Source organism: Lepidochelys olivacea (assembly GCF_965140295.1).
Source record: "Lepidochelys olivacea isolate rLepOli2 genome assembly, chromosome: 8".
In the NCBI taxonomy this organism is placed as follows: Eukaryota; Metazoa; Chordata; order Testudines; family Cheloniidae; genus Lepidochelys; species Lepidochelys olivacea.
Window position 1 is genome coordinate 24914421 of NC_140418.1, and position 25094 is coordinate 24939514.

General features: G+C 40.7%; 1 protein-coding gene across 3 annotated transcripts in view; it reads left to right on the top strand.

Moving 5' to 3' along the window:
• Positions 1-25094, top strand: part of GABRG2 (gamma-aminobutyric acid type A receptor subunit gamma2) — a 101245-nt gene that overhangs the window by 24400 nt on the left and 51751 nt on the right. For all 3 annotated transcript variants that reach the window (XM_084636384.1, XM_084636386.1, XM_084636385.1), the window contains exons 2-6: positions 8854-9002; positions 10675-10742; positions 12384-12604; positions 15318-15400; positions 16061-16198. In XM_084636384.1, coding sequence (XP_084492510.1) covers positions 8854-9002; positions 10675-10742; positions 12384-12604; positions 15318-15400; positions 16061-16198 — 659 coding nt within the window. The remainder of the gene's footprint in view (positions 1-8853; positions 9003-10674; positions 10743-12383; positions 12605-15317; positions 15401-16060; positions 16199-25094) is intronic.

Sequence of the window (25094 nt, forward strand, 5' to 3'; positions counted from 1 at the left end):
CCAGCTGTGGGGAGGGGGGGCACTGACAGGGGTGAGGGAGCTGGCTTTCAGCACCCCCACTATTAAAAAGATTCCAGCGCCACTGGCAGGATGAACTGGATGTCATGGTATATGAAGAAATCTATGACCTAATTGGCATTACAGAGACTTTGTGAGACAACTCCCCTGATTGGAGTACCAACATGGAGGAATATAGCTTGTTCTGGCAGGATAGGTATGGGGAAAAAAGGAGGAGGTGTTGCACTGTAAGTCAAGAATATATGCACTTGCTCTGAGGTCCAAGAGGAAGTGAGCAACAGACCTACTGAGAGTCTCTGGATGAGGATAAAAAGGGAAAAGAATAGTAGTGATGTTATGGTGGGAGTCTCTTGTAGACCACCAGAAGTGGATGAGTCTTTCTACAAGCAGATAACAAGATTAGCTAACATATGAGGTAATATACCTACATAATATACCTGGACTTCACAAAACCTTTTGACACCGTCCCACATGACATTCCGATAAGTAGGCTGGAGAAATGCAGGCTCGGAGGAACTACCATTAAGTGGATACATAACTGGTTAAACCACCACAAAGAATAACTATAATGGAATGACATCTCAAGTGGGCTTCCACAGAGATCTGTTCTCCGTCCGGTGTTGTTTACCTTCTATAATGCGTTACCTGATGTAGACATACAGAGCACACTGATCAAATTTGCAGATGAGACAAAGCTGAGGGAGGACGGGGGGGAGTTGCCAACACTTTGGAAGATAGAGCTAAAATTCAGAGGGACCCTGATAAATTGGAGAACTGGTCTATAGAAAACAAAATGAAATTCAACAAAGACAAATGTAAGATGCTACACTTATGGAAAAAAAAACAAATGCACAAATACAGAATGAGGGAAAACTGACTTGGCAGCAGCACTGCTGAGAAGCACTGCTGAGAAGTTGTGGTAGATCACAATGTCAACATGAGTCAGCAACGCAATGCTGTTGTAAAAGAAGGAAAAGCAATTTTAGGTTGCATTAATAGAGGCATAGTATGTGTCATAAATATAAAGGGAAGGGTAACAACCTTCCTGTATACAGTACTATAAAATCCCTCCTGGCCAGAGGCACAAAATCCTTTTACCTGTAAAGGGTTAAGAAGCTCAGGTAACCTGGCTGGCACCTGACCAAATGGACCAATAAGGGGACAAGATACTTTCAAATCTGGGGAGGGGGAGGTTTTGGTCTGTCTGTTCTGTGTGCTTGCCGGACACAGATCAAGAAAGCAAGCAATCCAACTCCATTAGAATTAGTAAGTATTATCAAGGGAATGCGTGAGCTTATTTTTGTTTTGGTTTGTGATTTTTCTCTGTGCTGAGAGGAAGGTGTATTCCTGGTTTTCTTTTTGTAACTTTAAAGTTTGGCCCAGAGGGAAATCCTCTGTGTTTTTTAATCTGATTGCCCTGTAAGATTATCTGCCATTCTAATTTTACAGAGGTGCTTCTTTTACCTTTTTTCTTTATAATAAAGTTCTGTTTCTTTTAGCATCTGATTGGGGTTTTTTTTAGTGTCCTAAAAAAACCCGGAACTCCAAGTGGTCCTTTCCCTGAGTTTGTCTAAATCACTTGGTGGTGGCAGTGTTGCCTAATCCAAGATACAAGAGAGAATTTGTGCCTTGGGGAGTTTTTAACCTAAACTGGTAGAAATAAGCTTAGAGGTATTTCATGTGGGTCCCCATGTCTGCACCCTAGAGCTCAGAGTAGGGAGGGAACCCTGGCAGCATGCAAGTCATGGGACATGATAGTACCATGGTACTCAGCACTGGTTAGGGCTCAGCTGGAGTACTGTGTCCAATTTTGGTCAATGCATGTAGAGAAACTGGAAAGGATCCAGAGGCAAGCGACAAAGATGATCAAAGGGATAGAATGCAAGCCATATGGGAAAAGTCTGAAGGAACTGGGTAAGTTTAAATTTGAAAAGAGGAGATTAAGGTGGGGAAATGATAGTGGTCTTCAAATACTTGAAGAGCTGCCATAAAAGAGATGGAGGAAAAGTTGTTCTCTTCCAACAGAGTGCAGGTCAAAAGGTAATGGATTCAAACTACATCATTTACAGCAGATTTAGATTAAATCTCAGGGAAAACTTCCTAACTGTCAGAAGAGCAGGACAATGGACCAGACTTGGTAGGGAAGTTGTGGTAGCTCCTTCACTGGAGATTTTGAAAAGGAGGCTGGATAGCCACCTGTCTTGGATGGTTTAGCCACAACAAATCCTGTATCTTGGCAGGGGATTAGACTAGATGATCCTTGCAGTCTCGTCTATCCCTATGATTCTATTAAATCAGCATACGGCCTGAGGATCTGGCCCATAATAGTTAACAGCTTGAATAAGACTTGCACTTCTATAATGCCATCCGTCTGAAGAGCTTAATGAACATTGCAAATTAATTACTAGGTCCACTCTGCGGTAGGGTTGGTATTACCATCCACATTTTAGAGTTGGGAAAGCTGAGACAAAAAAGGCTATGTTACCCAAAGTCCAAAATCTGCAACACTGGGAATTGACTCTTAATTTTGTATGCATTTGTGGACTCATCCGTGTGTGCCTTGAGCTTTAGACAGACACATTTAAATACATCTAAATAAATACAATTAAAATCTCCTGATTCCCAGTCTTATGTTGTGACCCCCAGATGACATGTCTTTGGATCTGAATTCATGCATTCTCTGATCTAATTTAATAAATAATTAGTGCTTAGCAATTTTCATCTTCAAAGTACTTTGCAAACATGCATGTCAGTAGCTTGAGTCAAGTGAGGAGTTCCACTGAAATGCAAACAGGATCATGCAAACATGCACATAAGTAACTCTTCGAGCGTGGCAGGTTATATAGGAACATATGTGTTTTCAGGATCAGTTTCTAAGGGCCTGATTATAACTCCTTTAGTCACACTAAATAGTACTTTACTGCAGAAGTACTCCCATTGAAATTGAAGTACTATTAAATATTAAGCTAGGAGATCAGAGTCTGACCTATGATGGCGTTACTATTTGGATTTTTCATATGGGAAAACCGAGGTAGAGACATTAAGTGGCTTGTCCATTACTAGAGAAGGAGTTGTCTTACAGCAGGGATTAGAACTCAGGAAGTTCTACCTCAAAATAATAGAACAAATACCCTCTAATAAAATGGCTTGAATTCGTTTATTTTATTCTTCCAGGCTGTTAACAGGATAGGAGGGCATATCATTGTGTCAAAATGACTAAAATTAATTTCTTAAAGTATGCTTTAATGCACATTAGCAAGATAGGAATGCACATTTGCTTACTTGTTTGAATATTCCATCTGAAGTCCTCTAGTATTCATAAGGATAAAAAAGATAATTTCTTAAGTGTTTCCAAATAATCTCGATAGGAGAGTTTTACCAGTTTTGTTTCATGATCCTGAAAACACTTGGAAGATAGACCAATCTGTTTCTGATAATATGGGCTCAGAGGGTTTTAAGAATATGAATGGGGCTTTAGGAACATAACTTTCATTAGGTATCAGACTGACTGTCCCTTCATTAATCACTTCTGAAGCCTTTCACTTCCTTTTAGGTTTGGGATTTCAAAATGGTCAGAAGTGGCAGCTGATGAAGGTTTAGTAGACACCATCTCCCTAGAGAGCAAACAGATCACAGTCCCGCTCCTGCAATTCATCATCAAGGATGAGATGGAATCTTTAGTACTAGTGGGCTGCCAATCAACAAAGTTATCTGTAGACTTCTTAAAAAAAAAATCTGAAAAGTCCTACACTCTCCCATCCTTTAATACTATTAGGCCTGATCCTGCCAGGTGCTGAATACTTGCAACTCCCCATGAAGTCAACGAGAGCTATGGGTGCTCATCACCACTCAGGAACTGTCAATTGGGAACAGAAAACATTGCTTTGTGGGGAGATGTTCTCTACTTAAATATTTTTTTAAAAGAGCATATCAGAATAGTTAATAATATAGTTGTATTACATTAGCACCTAGAGGCTCCAATCAAAATTGGGTCATTGTGCTAGGCTCTGTACAAACACAGACCAGAAGAGCTTCCAGCCTAATTAGATAAATAACTATGCATGATAGTTCAAGAAGTCTTATTGCTCCTCTAGCTTTCTAACTCCTGTTGCATCCTCCACTGTGTTCCAGTTCTTCTCTTTTGAAAGTTTTTATTTTCCTTATACATTTGGCTCTGCACTATATTTTCTTTTTCTATCAAGTAATAGACATGGTCTTATAAAATGCTATATATGTCCTTTATATCTAAATATAATTGACAGATTAGCAGTATTGCGCATACTTTCATCTTAAACAGATTAAAGAATTCAAACCAATAGATTGTAAATATATAAAACACACAAGGAAAAAGAGTTCTAAACATTCTTTTTGCATGTACTGCCAAAGGGAATTTTTACAAATTTGTAATTTCTACTCAACATTGAATAAACAAGAGACAGCTGTTAAAATTGTTCTTTTTTCCCCTACAATGATCTTTAGAGAGAGAAGTTGGAAGTCATACATTATTTAAATAAGACAGAAACACAATGAAGCAAACTCATTTTAGAGCTAGGAGAGAAATTCTCCTTGACATGTACTTTAGATCTCTGAAATAAATACTCATATGATTGTGGAAATATTGCTATACGAGAATTTATTCAATTTAAAGCCAGGCTCTATTCTGAAAAGTCACTCTAAAAATAGCATCATGGGGTTCCCAGGTTTATTGTTCTTTGTAGGATTTTTATACCACATTTGCTTAATTAACAAGTAAAAAGACTGAACTCATTTCTACATATTAGTCCTTAAAATGTATCTTGAGGACTGAAACACTAACTTTTGGCTAGTGCATCATCACCAGCAATATCTGGTGGGCCAAACTGTATTATATCCATGAAATGGCATGGTTTTGATGAATGTTTCTCTGGTAGATGTATGAGCAGGATGCACTGTAGCTCATTATCTTATAACTGTGGAGTCTGAAAAAATTAATGCTTCCTGTCTAAGGTAGCAAAAACTTGATTTTTGGCTCTCAGTGACACAAGATGCAACTCTGTTCTATGAGGAGATGCCATTTTTACATAGCAAGTTTTCTGATCATAAAACTAACATCTACAGCGGGGGGCATGTTTGTCCCTGATTTGCATCCAGCATCGATCAGAGCATGACCAGCCCCATGCGTCAGGGTCATGATTTAATAGCTGCTCTCTTATATACCCAGAGCACACCCAATATTAAACTTTCATCACTGTTTGTCTAGTAAATGCATTTTTAAAAAAAATCTGCTATTAAATCACAGACAACATTTACCAGGTTATATTTGCCTTTGTGTAAACCAGCTTTTATGTGGATATTTTAAAATGTATCTATTGTGATGGGGCAAGGCCAGATGGCTATAGAAAAGTAGTGGGAGATAGATATGTTAGCTCCAGGCTAAACAAATCCCTGGTACCAGGATAAGTTAAATGGCAGCTGCTCCAGGTCAGTTAAGACACCTGGGGCCAATTAAAAACTTTCCAGCAGGCAGGGAGGACAGCTAGGTTGATTAGGACACCTGAAGCCAATCAGGGACTGGCTGAAATTAGTTAAAAGCCTCCAGTTAGTCAGGTGAGTGCGGTTGTCAGGAGATGTGGGAGGAAGTTGTGCTTTTGGAGAGACTGAGCAGTACACACCATATCAGGCACAAGGAAGGAGGCCCTGAGGTAAGGATGAAGTGGAGCTTGAAGTGGGGGCCTTTGTGGGGAAGTAGCCCAGGGAATTGTATGTGTCATGTTTCTAAAAGGTCAGCTACCATAGCTGATACTATTAGGGTTACTGGGTTGGAGCACGGAGTAGAGGGCGGGCCTGGGCTCCCCCCTTAGCACCTTCCACCCCCCTGATTAATCACTGAGACTGGGAGACAACAGAGACTGTGCAAAGGAGGATAGCTTCTCCTTACCTCCCTCGCTTGCTTATGATGAAAATGGCTCAGTAGACTGTGACCCTTGTCTCTAGAGAGAGAAGGGTTACGAGGAGGGTCACAGTGAGCCTCTGAGGCTAGCGAAATCTGCCAGGAAACGTGGGACCCATGGAGACAAGTACAGAGCTTTGTCACACTATATTCACTTAATCAAAAATATAAATTCTAAGAATGTAAAAGAAGGGCATCAAAGAGTAACATTAAAAATAAACAAGTTTAAACAAAAACTTCTACTTGTTCTAATCTTCTGCTTAGCTTTACCCATAAAAGAATGACTATTAGTTCAGACAAGGATACAGTTACTGAAGACTCATTGTCCACTGACAACCTGGAGCTAGATTCACCATCTCACTCTGGCTGCCTTGCACTGATCTGATGATGCAACACAGCTGTAATAAACTTGGATTCACTGGTCAGTTAAATTGGGTTTATGGCAATTTTGTGTCATCAGAGCAATATGAAGCAGAGAATGTAAAACTGTGAATCCAGACTGTAAAGTCTTTCCTGGACTATGTCTTCAGTTTTATCCTTTTAGGCCAAATAAGAATGCTGATTCTCTCTGTCATTCTAACCATTGTAATCAGCAGCTCAAGTTTTAAACCTTGTTCATCTCCTTTGTATTCAGAAATGTGTTTTGTGAGTGAAGAGATATTGTATTTAGAGTTTCTTTTTCATGTAGGAAATAGAAAATTCTGCTTCAGAAGGATCTCTGAAAAAACTTTTAATTGATTACATCAAAGACACATGGCTTTGATAAATTAATTTGGGTTTTCTATGCATTTCATACAGATTAAAAAACATAATCCAATCCCGTGTTTGCAATATAGATTATATTGATTCTTGTGCCATACAGGAGGGTGTATAGTGCCTGAGATTTGTTCCTTTAAATTGCAGTTAAATGTTTGACAACTCCAGACAGCTGAATAAAGCAGCTTCCCTCACCAATTTAACTATCCATGCCAGTTTGTCTCTACATAGCAGAGTTACGCAGCAGAGTGCCAATTAAAAATTGTCCTTTCGATTGCCAATAAACATGAAAGGCTCAGTTATGTGCATCTCCCTGAGGCTGGGCGGAGGAGGGTTATGTAGTATGTGGCCGCTGGTGGCTGCCGGCACATGATGCCTTAGCATCACGGAGGGTTACCTGGGGGAGTGCACGCAGCAATGGTGTCGCTGAACATGCTTAAAGGGTATAGCATGTACTACCTCCAGTATCCGCTTCTGGGTGCTAGCTCCTGCCCAGGGAAGGCAGTGCTGACCTTGTCCCAGCCTTATCTCCTTTGGAATGTTTGCTTCTGGCGGCACCACCAAATAGCCCTGTCTTCCACTCTGAGGTCCAGTCCTGCATTGCTTCCTGAGAGATGCCAAATGCCTTTAAATCCCCTTTAAGGGCAGGGCATTCAGTTTCTCTCAGACATTAAGCACCTTGCATGATCTCGACCGGGAAAAGCAAGCAGCTTCATTAAGGCTTCTTCCCATGATATTGTACGGGGAAGGGAAGAGAAACTGAGCCAGATCTTCAGCCCTGTTTAAATCTCATTTGTGCTGCTGGAATCCCCCAGTGGCATAGAGTAAGCATAGTTGGCTTACTGCCACCCAGTCTTTCTTCCCTCTACAGAACGGTTTTCCAGAGTGGGCCAGAGGCAGAGAGATGGTGACCTAAGGATGAAAGATTGGGCTCTTAGCTCACTGCGGTTCTGGACCAGTAGAGTAGTCACTGGGGATCCCGTGGCCACATTTATTTGCACCAGGGTTGCCTCTCCAAGAATGAGTTCAGCATAGCTGATGATCCAGCAGATAGAGTTCCTCTACCCCTCCCCCACTAGTGGCTCTTACAGGTGTGGCTATAATTTGCACATTATGGATATGAGACTGTGTTCTCAAGCAAAAAGTGTGATGACCTCCTTTTAGTTCCTATTTGTGAACACCCCAACTGCACCATATAATTTAGCATGTTTTCAGCACCAATAAAAGTCTCAAATCAAGAGCGATCTGAAGGATGGAATAGAAAGAACCTTGCAGCAGCTCAGGATAGAGGAGCATTGGCAGAACTGTGTGAAAGAGCTTGCATAGTATCTGCTAACATTGTGCCAGCGAAGTATAACATAATTTATTTGGTATTATAACCAGGCATTTTGAAGAAAGCATAGGCTGTGATTTACAGTTCTCAGCATCTGACTTGCCCTTTCTATAGCATTAGGGTTGGGTTACTGGATTTCCTTTGAGTCCTAGTTTGGTGATAGCCAATCTGCATTTTTTTTTCTATTTTATTTTTCGTTGGCCTCTGGTGAGCAAAAGTGAAAATGAAAACCAAGTCCCAAACTATTTGTGCTGAACTTTCCAGTTGCGCAACAAACTCAGGCTCATCATAGTGCAGTGAGGCTACATGACAGTTTGTCTGAATTCATGTAATTATTGGGTCCTGTCATTAATAGGATATGTCAAGTTTTCATCTCAAAGGGAAATAATGTAAGTACATGGTGTCCATTCAAAGTGATATTCTACTGGAGTGTTGCATAAACTAAGTGACGACAAGAGGTTTTTTTTATATGTTCTTGTGTTCTATAATATGTCCCATCTGAGTCAAGAGGAGAAGAAACAGATGTCTCAAAGGACAGAAGCATTGATGTACCATAGAATACACAGGACATGATCTCTATTATACCAAAGGAAAGTTCACTAAAGTGAGCTTTAACCTTAGGTAATACGCAACATCCTGACTACAATATCTCTGTCATAAAATGGGCAACATTTTGTAATACTTTGTGAAGTACTGCAGTGCTATTAGGACAGGATTATTCATATAGCATGTTTTCAAAAGGGGCTGTATATGGATGTAATTCCAACATTCAGGTTTTTCAAGACTTTCTTGCTCTTCAATTTTCTTTCCCTCACAGTTCTAGCCAAAAGGGAGATGATGACTATGAAGATTATACATCCAACAAAACATGGGTTTTGACTCCCAAAGTCCACGAGAGTGATGTCACCCTTATTTTAAATGGATTGCTGGAGGGATATGACAATAAACTGAGACCTGACATAGGAGGTGTGTTTTCTAACCTATTTTTAATTGAAATGGGGGCTGGAGGAAGAGAATCCTCACATTGCAATATATGTATTGGAAACATAATCCACACAAAAGGTATAAAGACAAAATATAATACAATATAACTTCATTTTTTATAACATTTATCATAAACACTTTGGCCAAGATGTGTAAGTGAGGCTTGTGTATAAGGATGGCCCGATAAATCCATATCAAGGCACCTAAATGGCCTGATCTGCAATAGTTCTGAGCACCCAAAAATTCCATCGAAATTGCTGAAGCCAGAAACTCAACTACTTTGAAAATCAAGCCACTTCTATTTTGTGCCTAAACATGGAGTTAGGAGTTTAAGTTTAGGCATTCAGTTTTGTAAATGTTGGTGAGTATCACTAAATGCTTTATATAGTTAAATTATACAGTCACAAAGTTACAAATAATACATAGCAGCAGATGGAGAGGATAGAAAGGAGTATAGAAAAAGGGAGTGATATGGATTAGAAGACCCTAAAATGAAGTAATGAGAATAGCATCATTGAAGGTTTATATCCATTTTCATCAACTGAGGCTCTCACTCATGAGTTTTCAGATGAACTTAGAACAGCAATGGAGTAGTTAAAGAAGTGAGGCAACATATGAAGCCTATCCCAGATCATAAAAACTACAGAAGTGAAGGGTCTCGTATAATAATAATGAGATTGTGGAAAGGAACAGAGAGAAGTCATGGGCTAGAGAAACAAAAGGAAATAGGGGGCAGGAAGCTCCATGAAATAGGCTAGCTCAAGCAAGTCTGAAGAAGTTTAAAACCAAGAACGACAATTTTTACCTATACTCCACAAAGAAAGTTAACATGAGTATTTATGTGGGTAACACCCACTGATAATACTTATGTACACATTGTAAAATTAGCAGAGGAATTCCCAATGAAACACACATAACCAGAGTACTTGTATGGCTTGTTCTCCCAATCCCAGACTTTAGGGAATAAAAGGAGTGGAACATCCATAAAAATAATCTGGGAAGATTGATTTTGTTTTTGTTAGGGGTGTCTGGAATTAATATGGTCAAAGCGGGAGAACAATATTTCAAACTAAACTAGTCTAACAATTGTTTTCCATTCCTGTTTTGCAAGCCCCAAATGTTGTTTTGGGCTCATGAAATGTTTGTTTATCTGCAGACATCACTTCAGGCTATGTCAGTCACGTTGCATTGAGTCCCATCATGTGAAATGAGTGCTGAAACACAGTGTAAGAGGACTCTGAAAAAAGTGTGTGTTTTCTCAAGGAGTTGCATTTGATAAAATTTGTTTTTGAGAAACAAAGTCCCCTATACAGACAACAATACATAGGCATAGCATCATTCTGATCTCACTCACGTCAGTGTATTGCCTTTGAGTCCCATAATTATTCCTCATTTACACCAGTATAAGTGTGATCAGAGTCTGCTGCTGAAGTATCTTTGTCTATTGAGTAACTAGAAATATTGCTGTAAAATTTATTTTTTACTGTATTTGCTGTTTGGAAATGTGTGTTTCTCTCTCTCACTCACACTCACACCTCCCACCCCCCAAACACACACAAAATAGACACTCCAAAATAATAACCTTATGTGTAATTTTTATGTAGTGGATTTTGACCTTGATTTGTATCAGCAATTCTTATTGTTTTCCTTGCAGTGAAACCAACAGTAATTCACACTGACATGTACGTAAATAGCATCGGTCCAGTGAATGCTATCAATATGGTAGGTAACTGTTTTTAACACTTTGCTACACTTTTAATGATCAGTATATTCGGTTTGATGTATGCACTAATTCCTTTATAGTTGCAGTGCAATTATGTTTCCATTATTTTTGACACTGCACTGCATGTATTTTATTTTAAAAGTCTTATTATATCAAACTCATGGAGAAGAGTAGGGCATGGTTGTGGGTGGAAGTGGAGGTTTTCCGTACATCAGAAACCGGTATGAGCGTGCTTAATAACATTATTACATGGTTACTAGCTCACACTTGTGCAACCACGTTGTGGTCCCTTATTTAATCATACAAGGGCTTGCAAGATCCAGTCCAGAACATGTTAATTTGGGTGAGGATGGACCAACACTTTAGTATTCTTGTCATCTCACAGCCAGAAACAGCCTGTGTAATATGTACTTCATAACACTTGTGTTAGAGGCATTGTTTGGTATAGAAATACAGACATTGATCATGACACACAGTAGAATGAAACAGAGGTAGAAGGATGGATCTGCAATTTAATTAACTTTTAATTTTGGAGGGTAATAGGCCTTCCTCAAGAAATACCAGACATTTACTTTGATCCAGTATGGTTTTAAATGACCTGATGTCAAATATCCCATAGTTAGAGGTGGCCCCCTTCAGCCTGATCCCTAGGATTCAGTACACCTCTGAATCCTCTTCCCCCTCTCCCCATGAGGTGGAATGAACGTGTACATGAAAAGTTAGATAGGGAAGACTTAAGGTCTGCACACTGATAGGGTCTGCCGGTTTTCTACTGGATCTCTTACGTTTACCTGTGATAGCTGGCCCCTTTGATCTTCACAGGGAGTGCAAATTGTAACAAAATTACAAATGTCACTATTAACATAAAGCTTTTAAATTTCTCTCCTAACTAACCTAGAATTGGACCTCCAGGATGCTTCAAGGAAGGAGCAAAACACCTTGCCAGTCTTGCCATATGAAACAAATATTTTCCTCATGCCCCAAACTAGTGACTGGCCAGACCCACAGCCTCTTTGAAACACAGTTCAAACTATACCTCTAAGAGCTGCAGAATGGCTGCTGCACTCCCTAAGAGCTTCATATGGAGCAAGGGGACAAGCATAAGGGACAATCAAGTCTCCCTTCCTTCCACAGACTGGCCAACGGGAGGCATGAGGAGGCAGAGAAATCTTTCCCTTCCACTGACTCCACTCCCTGATCAGACATGATCTCCATGTGCATTCTGAGTGCCAGGGCAGGGAAAGAGAAAGAGGAGGTTCCAGCTTAGCTAAGCCTTCCCCTTCTTTCCATGCCTCCTCACAGGACCCTAGGGATTGTGTATCCCCTACCAAACTGATCAAACACACACCTCTCCCAACTAAGACTGGCTGGAGAGTGGGAGGGACACACTGACTTGAAAAAGATACAACCAATAGCTATCAGTTAGCTTTGGGTGAATAATGGGAAAAAACAGCATCAAACCTTATTTTTGAAAATAAAAATCACAAAATTTATCAAAGTTTTTCAACCAGCTTTAGCATCAATCCCTCTCATAGTGACTGCAAATACTTTTTCAGGTTTTTCAGAGAAATGCTTTTAAATGTGCAACTCTGACCCTACCATGCACAATCTTTTCACTACTATTTCTGATTAATGAACAGGAATATACAATCGATATATTTTTCGCCCAAACCTGGTATGACAGACGTCTGAAATTCAACAGCACGATAAAAGTGCTCCGTTTGAACAGTAACATGGTTGGGAAGATCTGGATACCAGATACGTTTTTCCGAAACTCCAAGAAGGCTGATGCTCATTGGATAACAACGCCCAATAGGATGCTCAGGATCTGGAATGATGGCAGAGTGCTATATACATTAAGGTATTACACTTGAATTTAAATTTGGTTTCTCATGGAAAAGCAAAGAAGTACATTTTATGCAATTGTAATGTGAATAAAAAATACCTTATAAATTTCTAATCATAGGAGAGGTTTAAACATAACTGGAATGCATAACTTAACGTAACTTGCCTGATTGTAATTTTAAAATGTCCTGGAAAATGTGAAATGCATAGATCATTTGTACTTTGTCTATTTAGAAGGCTGGATATTGCCATAGTTTAAGTGTCTCATTTTCATCCAGATTTTAACATCCTATTCCACAAGGAATCTCACTAAAGTAAATGGAACTACATGAGGAGTAAGGAACTATTCAATATAAGGTAACACAATCTTCTCCCTGAAGAACATTGTGTTTACAATTTATTGCTTACCAGTTGTTTTGCCAGTCTTATAATTTTCTCTTCTAGCTATTAAATTAGAAGATTTTAAAATCACTGATTGAATTAATCAGTATTTATGACCAATTTGCATCAAAGTTTCCTGTTCTCATTCAAGTCCATTTCATGCTCCTTTTGACGTCGGTGGAGCTGGATAAAGCTCCCAGGTGAAAAATGTTTAATTTCTGGAAATCCTTGTGGAAATACAGACAAAATGGGTGAGGTAATATCAGTCATTTAGAGTCTGATCCAAAACCTATTGAGTTTATATTCATCAAAGTTTTGTTAGGACAGTGTACATATCTATCCATTCATATATCTCCCTTTTGGTTTCTTAGAGGTTACTAAAAAATTTCTTTCTTCTTTGCTTAAGAATCTTTTTTGATGTTGGAAGAAATGTCTGAATTACAAGAGTTATTTTGTAGCTATTTTACATTCATTATGCATCACATTTTGAAGAAGAGATAAGAAAATGATTGGAATTTAAATCCAGCGTGAATCAAAGTCAGTCTGATAAATCACATCCTACATCTGCTTTTGAAATGTTAAATAGGTCTTAATATCTCAAACCATGCTCTCTTCTCTCTTCAGACCTCACTACTTTTCTCCTCAAAACACTCAGTTTCTCTCTTTAGTGATCTGACATTAACTTGTAGTCAGTAGTTCTATTAAATATCATGATCAGTGCCAGTAACATTCAAATTCTAATAATAAACCTTAGCTTGAGCTAAATGTGATCATCTCATCCAAAATGTGCCTCAGAAATCGAGCACACAATTTGAGAGATCCCATATTAAAGGAGTATTGGAAGTGACAAAAATATGGTATATTGGTAAAGGCTTGCGTGTTGAAGCTTGCTGGAATTATGCCGGGCTCTAGCCACTACTGGTGGTCACTCGCTTTCATGAGAACTATATTCCCTAACAAATCTTAAGTGATTTTCTAATGAAAATAGTGAGAATCTTGGCATTTGTGTGACTATGTTCTAGCCAACCTTGCCCCTTGCGGCAAAATTACTAACACAGACTTAAGCTTTTCTGCAAGCCTGAAAGAACCAACTGGACTCACGCTAGTGAGTGATATTAAAACATCCCCACAACAGAAAACAAACCCAAACTGTCACTGAATTTATGGACCATGTGGTAAATTCAAACAGTTTTAAACAAGGACACCAGTGAAAAAATCATTTAGAGATAAGAATATCATTATCTGATGAGCAGATTGCTTTGCCTTCTTGGTATATATCCGGTGATCTTGAAGTCGGATTGTCGAGGGATGAAATGTGAGAGGAAGAAAAAGGCAGTAATCTCAGCAAATAATTACTAAATGCCCAACCCTGCTCCCATTTCCATCCCAGGCAAAACTCCCATTGATTTCAAGGGCATTGGGATAGGTTCCTCTATCATTGCTGTGGGGAGAGTGTGCATTTCTGATTCAGTTGCTCTGGAAGGCAGATGGCTCCTACATCTTTCATTCTGATCATCATCAAAGCATGAGATAGAGAAAGCATGACTGCAGGAGACAGGGTGCAATATGGCTTTGGAGAATGGTTCTTGGACATGCACCAGCCAACAGAGAATGCCATCACCACGGGTTTCATAAGGGTGGGATGGAAATTGCAGCTTTCACAGAAGAGTCTAGTGGTAGCACTATGTTCTGCTACTCTCTCCTTGCTCCCACTGCTTTTCAAAGACTTCTCTTCTTTCCTACTGAATAATTCCCTCCAATGCATGTACCATGCAGCGCATGCCCTATAGTGGAGATATATGTACAACTGGCAATGCTGAAGAGGTCAAATGTGAAATAGAGATTATTTTTAACTCTCTAGAGCATTTCTAAAATAGACTTTTTCTTATAAAATACATCTATATAAATATAATGACAAGCTATGATATAGAGGTTTTGCTGGCACCCATTTGAAATGACTTGCATAACTCACTCATGGCATTGCTACTCATAAATAATGTTGCCGTCTCAGACTCACTCCAATAAATCCTTTAAAACACGCCACATTTCACATTCTCTTTTTTGCAAGGGATGAATAGATGCATTGTGGGTAGGGAGTGTAATTAAAAAGAAAAACACAATATTCACTGCTCAGATACATGCAATAACCATCATATATTCCTACACTTTGAATAGGCAAATAAATACATCATCATGTTTTAATTATACCCATTGTATACAGTGCTTATGTGTGTTGTACATTTTGTATGCTAGGGGCATGTTAATAAGAATCTTGCTATAATAGTAGACATTACTGTGGCATGCGCTGTAAATTTTGATACTAAGCGTTTGTCATCTCTTCTCTTTAGGTTGACAATAGATGCTGAGTGTCAGTTGCAGTTGCACAACTTCCCAATGGATGAACATTCCTGTCCTCTGGAGTTTTCAAGCTGTAAGCAGTGTGCTAAATTACCTATCCCACCTTCATTTGCATTGACCTACTCAGGGCCAGATTCTCAGCTAGGGTAAATCAGCATAATCTGTTGTCTTCAATTGGATTTGGATCAGGGAGGATCTGGAATTTATTTTGTAAAAGTGTACACATTGTATATGTTCACAGATATAGTATAATAATGATACTTGAGAACGTTATGTGCTCTGAGACATATAGCATAGAGGAGAATACACAGATATTCATAATGCTTAATTATGCTTGCCATGAGAGTTAGGTTTTATTAATAGATGTTGTGATCTGGATCTTTGTCATGCTTGTTGCATATGGGTGTCACTCCACTGACTATTGTTGGCATGTGGATTGACGTCTTTGAAATCAGGCTATGGATTTGACCATGACTTTAGAAGGGCCAGATTGTGTCCTAGATGTCTCAAGCTGGGGTGGGGGGGAGGAAGAAGAGGAGGCATTCAAAAATGCACTTTTGGAAAATAAATAAAATATTGAATTGAAAGATAACTAACCTACCCTCACTCCCTTGACTATGTTGATCCATATTTTTCTGGATAAATAGAAAATGAAGCTGTTTCCTACAAAGTAAATTTTTAAATTAAAATAAAAAAAAAAGATTATGAAGCTGTATTTGGAATTGTCTTGAAGATGGCTACCCCAGGGAAGAAATTATTTACCAGTGGAAACGCAGTTCGGTGGAAGTAGGAGACACCAGATCTTGGAGGCTCTACCAGTTTTCTTTTATTGGACTGAGAAATTCTACTGAAGTGGTGAAGACAACCTCAGGTAAAATAAGCAATTTTTTTAATAATCTGTTTACATTCAAATTATTTTATGTTAAAAAAGGTAGATGATTGTATGGAGCTCAGCACTGGCAATTAATAGAACAAATTGATTTTAACTCCTTAAGAGTCACCAGATCTTCATGTATCCTGCAAAATGAAGTGCTGTCTCATGCACAAGTTTGCCCTGCACCCTCAGCAGTACAGGAAGGAGAGAGCAGCCTTTGGGACGCCACAGTCCCCCCTCCAATGCCAGTGGATGGGGAGCAGAGAATAAGTGGAGCCTTGACTGTACCCCCTGAGGACACTAGGCTGTGTAGCTGAGCTGTTGTGCAGAGGATAATAAACTACTATTGGGCCATACTTGATGATACCTGTCCCTCCACCCCTCAAAACAAGGGGGTAGCCAGGGAGAGAATTGTCACATAAAGTTACAAGTCCCTGCTGCAGCAACATAGCTGCACACTGCCCCTTACTCAGGGCTAACTCTGAATTATTAAAAGCTACTATGAACTAGATACGGTGTGTCTCAGATAGTTCTGCTCCATATTTCTATCTGTGTTACCCTCCTTCAGTATGTGTAATAGACTTCAAAATGATAAAGTAAGAAGGTCACCGTTTTAAATATTATTCCATTAACTAGGCAGGAAAGTGCATGCCACTTAATAAGTCAGGTCAGAAACACACACACACTCTAGCATTGGTGGTGGAAAGAATTAGCCATTTGGAGACTGGTGGAAGTTATTAAGGGTCCAGAAGGGTATTGCATACTAATATTCTTGCATAAACATTTCTTTTGTAATTTTTTCTTACTTTCAAAAGGAATGCTGAAATGAAAGAGGTTTCTTTTGATTATACCAAATTTTATTCCACAAGTTCAAAGAGATCTGTGGGCTTCTGACAATAATTAATGACCATTATTAATAAAAGGGTCGCATTGCCAGCATAATCAAAAGGAGGTATGCTAGTGCTGAAAGCTGCCTGCTTGTACATTATACACAGTTCAAACAATGCAGTTCAGGATTTGTCAGGTTCCTAGTTCCCAAGAAAGTGGATATTAACCACTAATGACATATTTAGTCTTCTGGGTAGGAAGAAAGAACTGATGCTTCTTAGCCTGTGGTCACATTTGTCTTAAAGCACTTTCTACCATCCTTGCTGTAGAAAATATTTTGTCATCTCATTAAGGAAATGTGACCTTTCACCATTCCTGGCCAATGAAAGGTCAAAGAAGGGCAAGGGGAGAGTGGGGGAACATGGTTACTAATAACTTGCATTGTGTAAGGCATGGTTGAGTCACTCATGCCCAAAGCAAAAACAGCAAGCATCTCTCCTCAGTCATGCCCCTAAAACCGGCACATCCACAAAAGGCAGCAATGAATAAGTAGATGGTTCAAGGGTCTGGTCCTGCTCCTATTAAAGTCTGCAGCAAATCTCACATTGACATCACTCAGACTTGACTTGCATTTCTTTTATTTGCTGTTTCCCTTTCCTTGTTTTTTCCATTCTCTAATGGAGAATATTTGGCTGGAAGGGAAAAGTAATACAATTTAAACATACTACAAGCTTCAGTTCCATTGTTCCACTGCTTTCTGCATTTGTGAATCAAGGCATTTGATGATGTATCTTGTAATGTTAAGAGAGTGCTCATTGAAAGAAATGATGCATTCTCACAAAACAAAAACCTCTTCTTGTGGGACCATTAATCTGGTCTGAGAAACCATGGTAGTGCTCTGAGAGAACCAATAAAATTTAAAGTTCATATTTTTTATTAATATGCTGATGCACATTGCCCTTTTTCATTTACTTAAACAAATAAAGTAATCAATATTAATTGTGCATTTAAAGTCAGTAAAAACCTACTTTTGCCAGCACTAGATCAGTGACAAGAAATGCTTTCCAAAGCAACTTAGTCCTGCCGTGCTTCTCTTAAAGGCCTGCTGGGGCTGCAGAGACAACTTGAAAAAACATTGTTTTCATAGGCATCCCCTTCCTATTGTGTTTATCACTTGTTCTCGCTATTTTCTTTTCTCCGTTTTTTTTTATTGCTAGAGCTATTTGCATGAAAACTAAGTCTAGCCTTGATTCAACCCAGTGCAGGTGTGCAGGGTCGCACGTATAAACAAAATTAGCATGGGAATCCTGCTCCTACATCAGTATGACTGCTACTGCATGAGCCAGAAGGCCAAAGATAATAGCATATAGCTAAGTGCCTTATTATCAGGCTGAGAATTGCCGTTACGACAAGGTGCATAAGATTCATTTCTACTCAGGGTATGTCTACACTACCTGCCGGATCAGCGGGCAGCGATCGATCCAGTGGGGGTTGATTTATCACGTCTAGTCTAGACTCGATAAATCGACCCCCAAGCACTCTCCCGTCGACTCCTGTACTCCACCTCCACAAGAGGTGCAGGCAGAGTAGACGGGGGAGCGGCAGCAGTCGACTCACCACGGTGAAGACACCACGGTAAGTCGATCTAAGTACATCAACTTCAGCTACGTTATTCACATTGCTGAAGTTGCATAACTTAGATCGATCTCCCTCTTCTCTCCCCCGCCAGTGTAGACCAGGCCTCAGTGTACTTATTCTTAAATGCATTCCATTTGTAACCACGGTCCACACTTACACATCTGCGATGCAACCAAGCTATATTTCCTGCTGTTCTACCTAGGGTCCAAAATTCAATGCCTTTGTTCCCTATGTGTTTATTTCATGCTGCTTATTCCTCAACTGAGTTTAAAAGTCAGAATTTCAAGCATTCATGGATACATTTGCATATAGCTAACTTATATGAAGAAATCCCCAATGTGTGTGTGCACAAGTCAGGCATTTGGGCACACGCTTGGCCTGTTTGGTCCCTAGAACTCTATCCACCTCCACTAGTGACAGTCCTAGTAGTGGATCCATAGCATAGATCAGTGGCACAATCATTGGGAATTTTTTTGCAAAAACTCCCTAAAGTAGTCAAGGCCTTACCATAGCTGCCAAATTTTGTGTAGCTCCATGTGTGCCATTTCTCTGTACTGATAAACAGTCACTGATTACTACTTCATGGGCCCCTAGAGCAGTGGCAACTGGGAGCAACTTGGTGTGTTGGAGGAGCCAATAGGGTTCAGGTTATTGAGGAATAGCTATGACCTGGAGGGAACAATACTCGGGGGTGGGGGGTGGGAGGAAAATCTGTTAATTGGATGTGGAGGGGAGAGAGCCTAAAGAGTTTTTGAGTGGCTGGAGGAACTGGCACAGCCTGAGAGTTGGATGTGGAAGACACCGAGGGAGTTGTTCTAGGGCAGTAGGAGTCTGGAGCAGCCTCCCCAAATCTGTTTTTCTTTCATTTTAGCACATTTCCTATTCTGTCCAACCCTACCTCTTAGCCAGAACCACCACTGCCTCCTGCTTCCCAGCACTCTATGCTGGCCTGGCTCCATCAGTAGGAGCAGACTAAGCAGAAGCAGAAAGGTTCCCTAAAACTTGGTGCCAGGGCGGCCCCCTGTGACCCAGGGAAGATACCTCACTTCCTGCCAAGCCCAGCTGAAAGTGCGAGCTCTTAGCTGGGCTGTGAGGAAGCACAGCACGGCAGATGAATCCATTACATAGATGAATGCAGATGATGCTCTAGGGTCCACCCAGGCCAGTAAGGGGTTCAGTCAACACCTGCTTTGCAGCTCTGGGTGCCTGAACAGCTACGCTATTGTGGCTCACAGCCCTGACACCAACAGCCAGAATACAAGCATGCAGGTTCATACACTGGCTTCCATTGCCCAGTTACTCTTTGCAGGGGAACCTTCTCTTCCAGCCCTGTTTTCTCTCCCAGAAACCTCTTTCTCTGCCATGCCAGACCCTCTTACTGTAGCACCTAGAAAACCTAGTCAAGTTTGCTGCTCCTTTGAAGAGACAGTACACAGCAGTTTATTAGCTGGAGTTGACAAATGCTCCACTTCAGTCAAGCTCCCGTGTTAGTTTATGGTAAAAGTAAAACAAGTTTATTAACAAAAGGACATAGGTTTCAGTGATACCAAGTATAAACAATAAGGATAGAAATGGTTACAAACAAACACAAAGTAAAAATATGTTTCTAAGATTAAAACTCAACTTAACAAACAAAGGTATTTGTTCAAAGGAGTTTTTTCTCACCATGGACTTTCTTCCAGCATGGCTGGTTAAACCTTTACCCAGGACACAACAGACAGAGCTCAAAGCACTTGGTTTCCTTGACTCCTTAGATTGGGGTGGCTAACCTGAGCCTGAGAAGGAGCCAGAATTTACTAATGTACATTGCCAAAGAGCCACAATAATACATCAGCAGCCCCACCCCCACATCAGCTCCCCCGCCCTGCTCCCACCACCTCTCGCCCACCTGCAGCCCCACTGATTAGCGCCTCCTCCCCCAACCCCTACACTTCCCGATCAGCTGTTTTGTGGCAGCTCCGGGGGGGGGGGGGGTGAGGGGGAGGAGCGAGGGCATGGCAGGCTCAGGGGAGGGAGTGGGAAGGGGTGGAGTAGAGTAGAGTGGGGTCAGGGCCTTTGGCTGAGCAGTGAGCACCCCTCCTACACATTGGAATGTTGGCGTCTGTAACTCCAGCCCTGGAGTCGGTGCCTTTACAAGGAGCCGCATATTAACTTCTGAAGAGCCGCACGTGGCTCCGGAGCCACAGGTTGGCCACCCCTGCTTTAGGTGAAGGATAACTATAGCATTCTCTCCCCTTCTTTTTATAGTTCAGCAAACCTTTGAAATATATTGTTTGAAAAGTAAGCCCAGACAAAGTTTCTCTCTGCTGCTGTCTTCCCCACTGCTTGTTATCTTGATAGCTTTGTTACCTTATGCGTAAGTGTACTTCCATTATCTCTTCCTGATGAGATAAGCAAATTCACATTATTTTATCTATGACAGACTGGGCTTATGTATTGTTGCCCAACACATTTAAAGAACATAATTATAACCCTTTATACCCATGCCATACATACACCACACGATTTTCAGGACTAGTATGTTAAGAGTTTTGATATGATGTCTTACATGACAAGTTTTAAATACAGATTATGACAACAATGTGGTAGGTGTGGTGAGTGCGTCAGGCCTCACAGGAGCTGCTGACACAGAGTAGTGAACAACCCATGGGGCCTGGGTATCACAATAAGTGTCACATAAGATGTGTAAGACCTGACAGCCCTGCCTAAATGACTGCATGCACACAACCAGCATGTTAGACACACCCCCACACACCCCCACACACCTATCAGCACACAATTGGGATAGCCCAAATTTGGAAATCTGGCCCTAGAATATTGCCCCTACAAAAGAAAAAAAAATTACTAGAATATCACAAGCCAATCTATCATCTCCTTTTAAATGCAACGAGTCATCCTGAGTTGTGAACCTGTTCCCATAAATAGTGAACTTTTCAAACCATCTCTAATTTACCTGGAAAGTCACATGGAACCAAAAAATCAAGTGATGACTGAGCAAATGGGTTCTAGCCTCCGATGACATCCACAATTTGTTTCATGTAAGGAAGAAATATTAACTCTAAAGGTGCTAAGCTGCTGTTGCTGTTGTCTACGAATATGCCACTGACATGAATAGATCATTAGACTCTCAGTAGCACAGTAACAGTCAGAGACGCAGCCAGTGCATTCTGTGTGGATACACCTGGAACATTTGGAAGCTTTCAGGCAGTTAATTCATTTGCCAAATGATTTCACTGTGCAGCAGGAGACAGCTCTTCAGCATCAGATTCTTAACTGGAAATAATTGCATTCTGCCTGCAAATATTCCCCTGTAGTTTCAGTTGGATGCACTATTTTTTCCCCTACTGAAAAGCTATTGTGATGCTGGTACAGAGTGGCTGCCACCTATAGCACGACACCAGAAGTAACTATGTTTTAGCCATGGGTGAAGTGAGCTGCCTGTGCTGTGGAGTTGAGCAAAGGGGCAGAATGTCATTGAGAATCAAGTTTTTGTTTCCTGAGATCTGTGTTGTTGGAACAGCAGTGATTTAGCTCACATTCTTTACAATAAAATACTTCACGTGTCCATAGGCCATTACCACACAGCTGTATGAAATATTCATATTGAATTGAGCTTGGGCGTGAGGTTTCATGCAGTCCATGAACCTCAGTCCATCTCACAAAATCTCAGTCAACCTGTATTGATGTTTTGTACTCAGGTAGGAAACTAACTTCTCTCCCCCACGCAGCCTTCTTTGCTTGCATGAGTAAATTTGGTCAGAGGTATTGTTCTGTTAAACAGAACATATTTACATGCTCTTATATTTGATCTTGATGCACCATTGTAATGAAGTGAACAGCTGGCAGGCAGTCAATCCTCCTTGGTCATGGAGAGCACCTAACAGTCATCAGTTTTCTCCCATGATTCTGCTTTAAGTTGAACTATGGTCTTGACACATATACTTTGTATGTCATATTTAGAGGTCTCTGTGGGAAATGGAGATGCTCATGTAAACTCAGCAAACCATCACACAGTGCACTGTTTCCCAAACTTGGGATGCCGCTTGTTCAGGAAAAACCCCTGGGGGGGTGGGCCGGTTTGTTTACCTGCTACGTCTGCAGGTGCGGCCAATCACGGCTGCGGGAAGCGGCACAGGCCGAGGGATGTACCGGTCGCCGCTTCACAGAGATATTTCTTATCCATGTGATAATCTTTTAAATCATATTTACCAGGGAGTAAACTGATGTCCTCCAGCAGACATGAGACTGCAATTCCATGGCAGCTTCATGCAGTGATTAGCAGTATTCAATTTAATAGTGGCATGTTTAGAAGACAGGGGCATGTCCAATGCCTTGTTATGGGGTGGCTATCCCCAACTACCATAACAGTGTTTTCGGCCACTAGCAGCCAGTGAACATTAGTGCAGCCTAAGTCTGTTCTAACTTATGATGGGACATGACCATGGCTGGCACACCCAACCCAGGATCAGGAAAGTACAAAGGTGACTTATGTAGCCCAATTCTCTCCTTCATTAGGCAAGATTTCAAACTGCTCTTCTGCTTCAAGGCTACCCTAAAACTGGCTTGCATGGCTGCAGGTGGTTCTCTACATAGCACAATCCTGAGATTGTTTAGAAGCCAGCCTAGTACAGGGGCAAAGGGTTATGGCTGAAATGTCCCTATACCTAGCAATGCCTCAGGCAGACAATGCAAGTTAGTGCAACCCTTAAATTGCTCTAAATTGAATTGATGGTCCAGCCCAGTGAACAGCAGCCACAGGACTGGGGGTGGTGAGGAGGGGGTTTTAAAACCACCTATGCACATAATCCCTCCTGAGCAGTACCAAGTGTTCCATGGCAAAAGCTGAAGAATTTAGCTAGTGAATATGTGCTAAATACTTGTATTCTGATTTAGCAGTAGGCAGCACTCACCTAAACATCACATTGCACAGGTGCAAGGCAGTGGACAACCAGTGTGTCTGAGATCATCTTTGGGATCTTTATTGGTCCCTTCTTAATGCTTTAGGAGGATATTTATTTCGCAACCCTTGTTTGCTTTTTTTTTAAAGCAATACTAAATGATGACTTAAGACACAAGAGCCAAAAGAATATCTTCTCTGTAGGACAATGGAACATTTAAAGCTGCAGGCAGAAAAGACAGATTGAAACCCCAAATCTTGATATTCAGCACCCCAGTGGTACAGTAACTCTTACGTTCTCTGTCAGTTTAAATATTTCTGGCTGAATACTCCTAAGGAATCATAGAAGTGTAGGACTGGAAGGTACCTCAATAGGTCATCTAGTCCAGTCCCCTGCACTCAAGGCAGGACTAAGTCTAGACCATTCCTGATAGGTGTTTGTCTAACCTGTCCTTAAAAAAAACCCTCCAATGATGGAGATTCCACAACCTCCTTAGGCAATTTGTTCCAGTGTTTAACTATCCTGACAGTTAGGAAGTTTTTCCTAATGCCCAACCTAAACCTCCTTTGCTGCAATTAAAGCCCATTGCTTCTTGTCCTACCCTCAGAGATTAACAAGAATAATTTTTCACCCTACTCCTTGTAACAACCTTTTATGTACTTGAAAACTGTTATGTCCACCCTCAGTTTTTTTCTTCTCCAAACTAAACAAACCCATTTTTTCAATCTTTCCTTATAGTTCATGTTTTGTAGACCTTTAATAATTTTTGTTGTTCTCCTCTGGATCAGCTCCAATTTGTTCATATCTTTCCTGAAATGTAGTGTCCAGAACTAGACGCAATACTCCAGAAGATACAGAGAGAATCAGCCAGGAGTCTTCCTTGTCTTGCTGCCTATGAAAGTAATCCTTAGGGTAGAGCTGGGTGAATATAAACAATACTAGTGAATATTTTTTTAACAAAACCTGTTCATTGATGGCATACAAGACCCTCCTTTTATTCATTGATTTGTGCATATTCAAGTGAAAATTTTTTATTCGTAATAATATCTGCTGTGACTGGGCAAGGCTAGATGGCTATAGTAAAGTAATGGAAGACAGATATATTAGCCACAGGCTAAACAAATCCCTGTTACCAGGTTAAGCAAATGGCAGCTGCTCCAGGTCAATTAAGCCACCCTGCGGCCAATTAAGATCTTTCCAGAAGGCAGGGAGGACAGCTAGGTTGATTGGGACACCTGAAGTCAATCAGGGGCTGGCTGAAAGTAGTTAAAAGCCTCCCAGTTTGTCAGGTGGGTGTGCATGTCAGGAGCTGTAGGAAGAAGTTGTGCTATTGGAGAGACTGAGCAAATACAAACCATATCAGGCACAAGGAAGGAGGCCCTGCGGTAAGGGTGAAGTGGATCTTGAGGAAGTGGGGGCTGCTGTGGGGTAGTGGCCCAGGGAATCGTATGCATCCTGTTTCTAAAAAGTCAGCTACCATAGCTGATACTATTAGGGTCCCTGGGCTGGAGCATGGAGTAGAAGGCAGG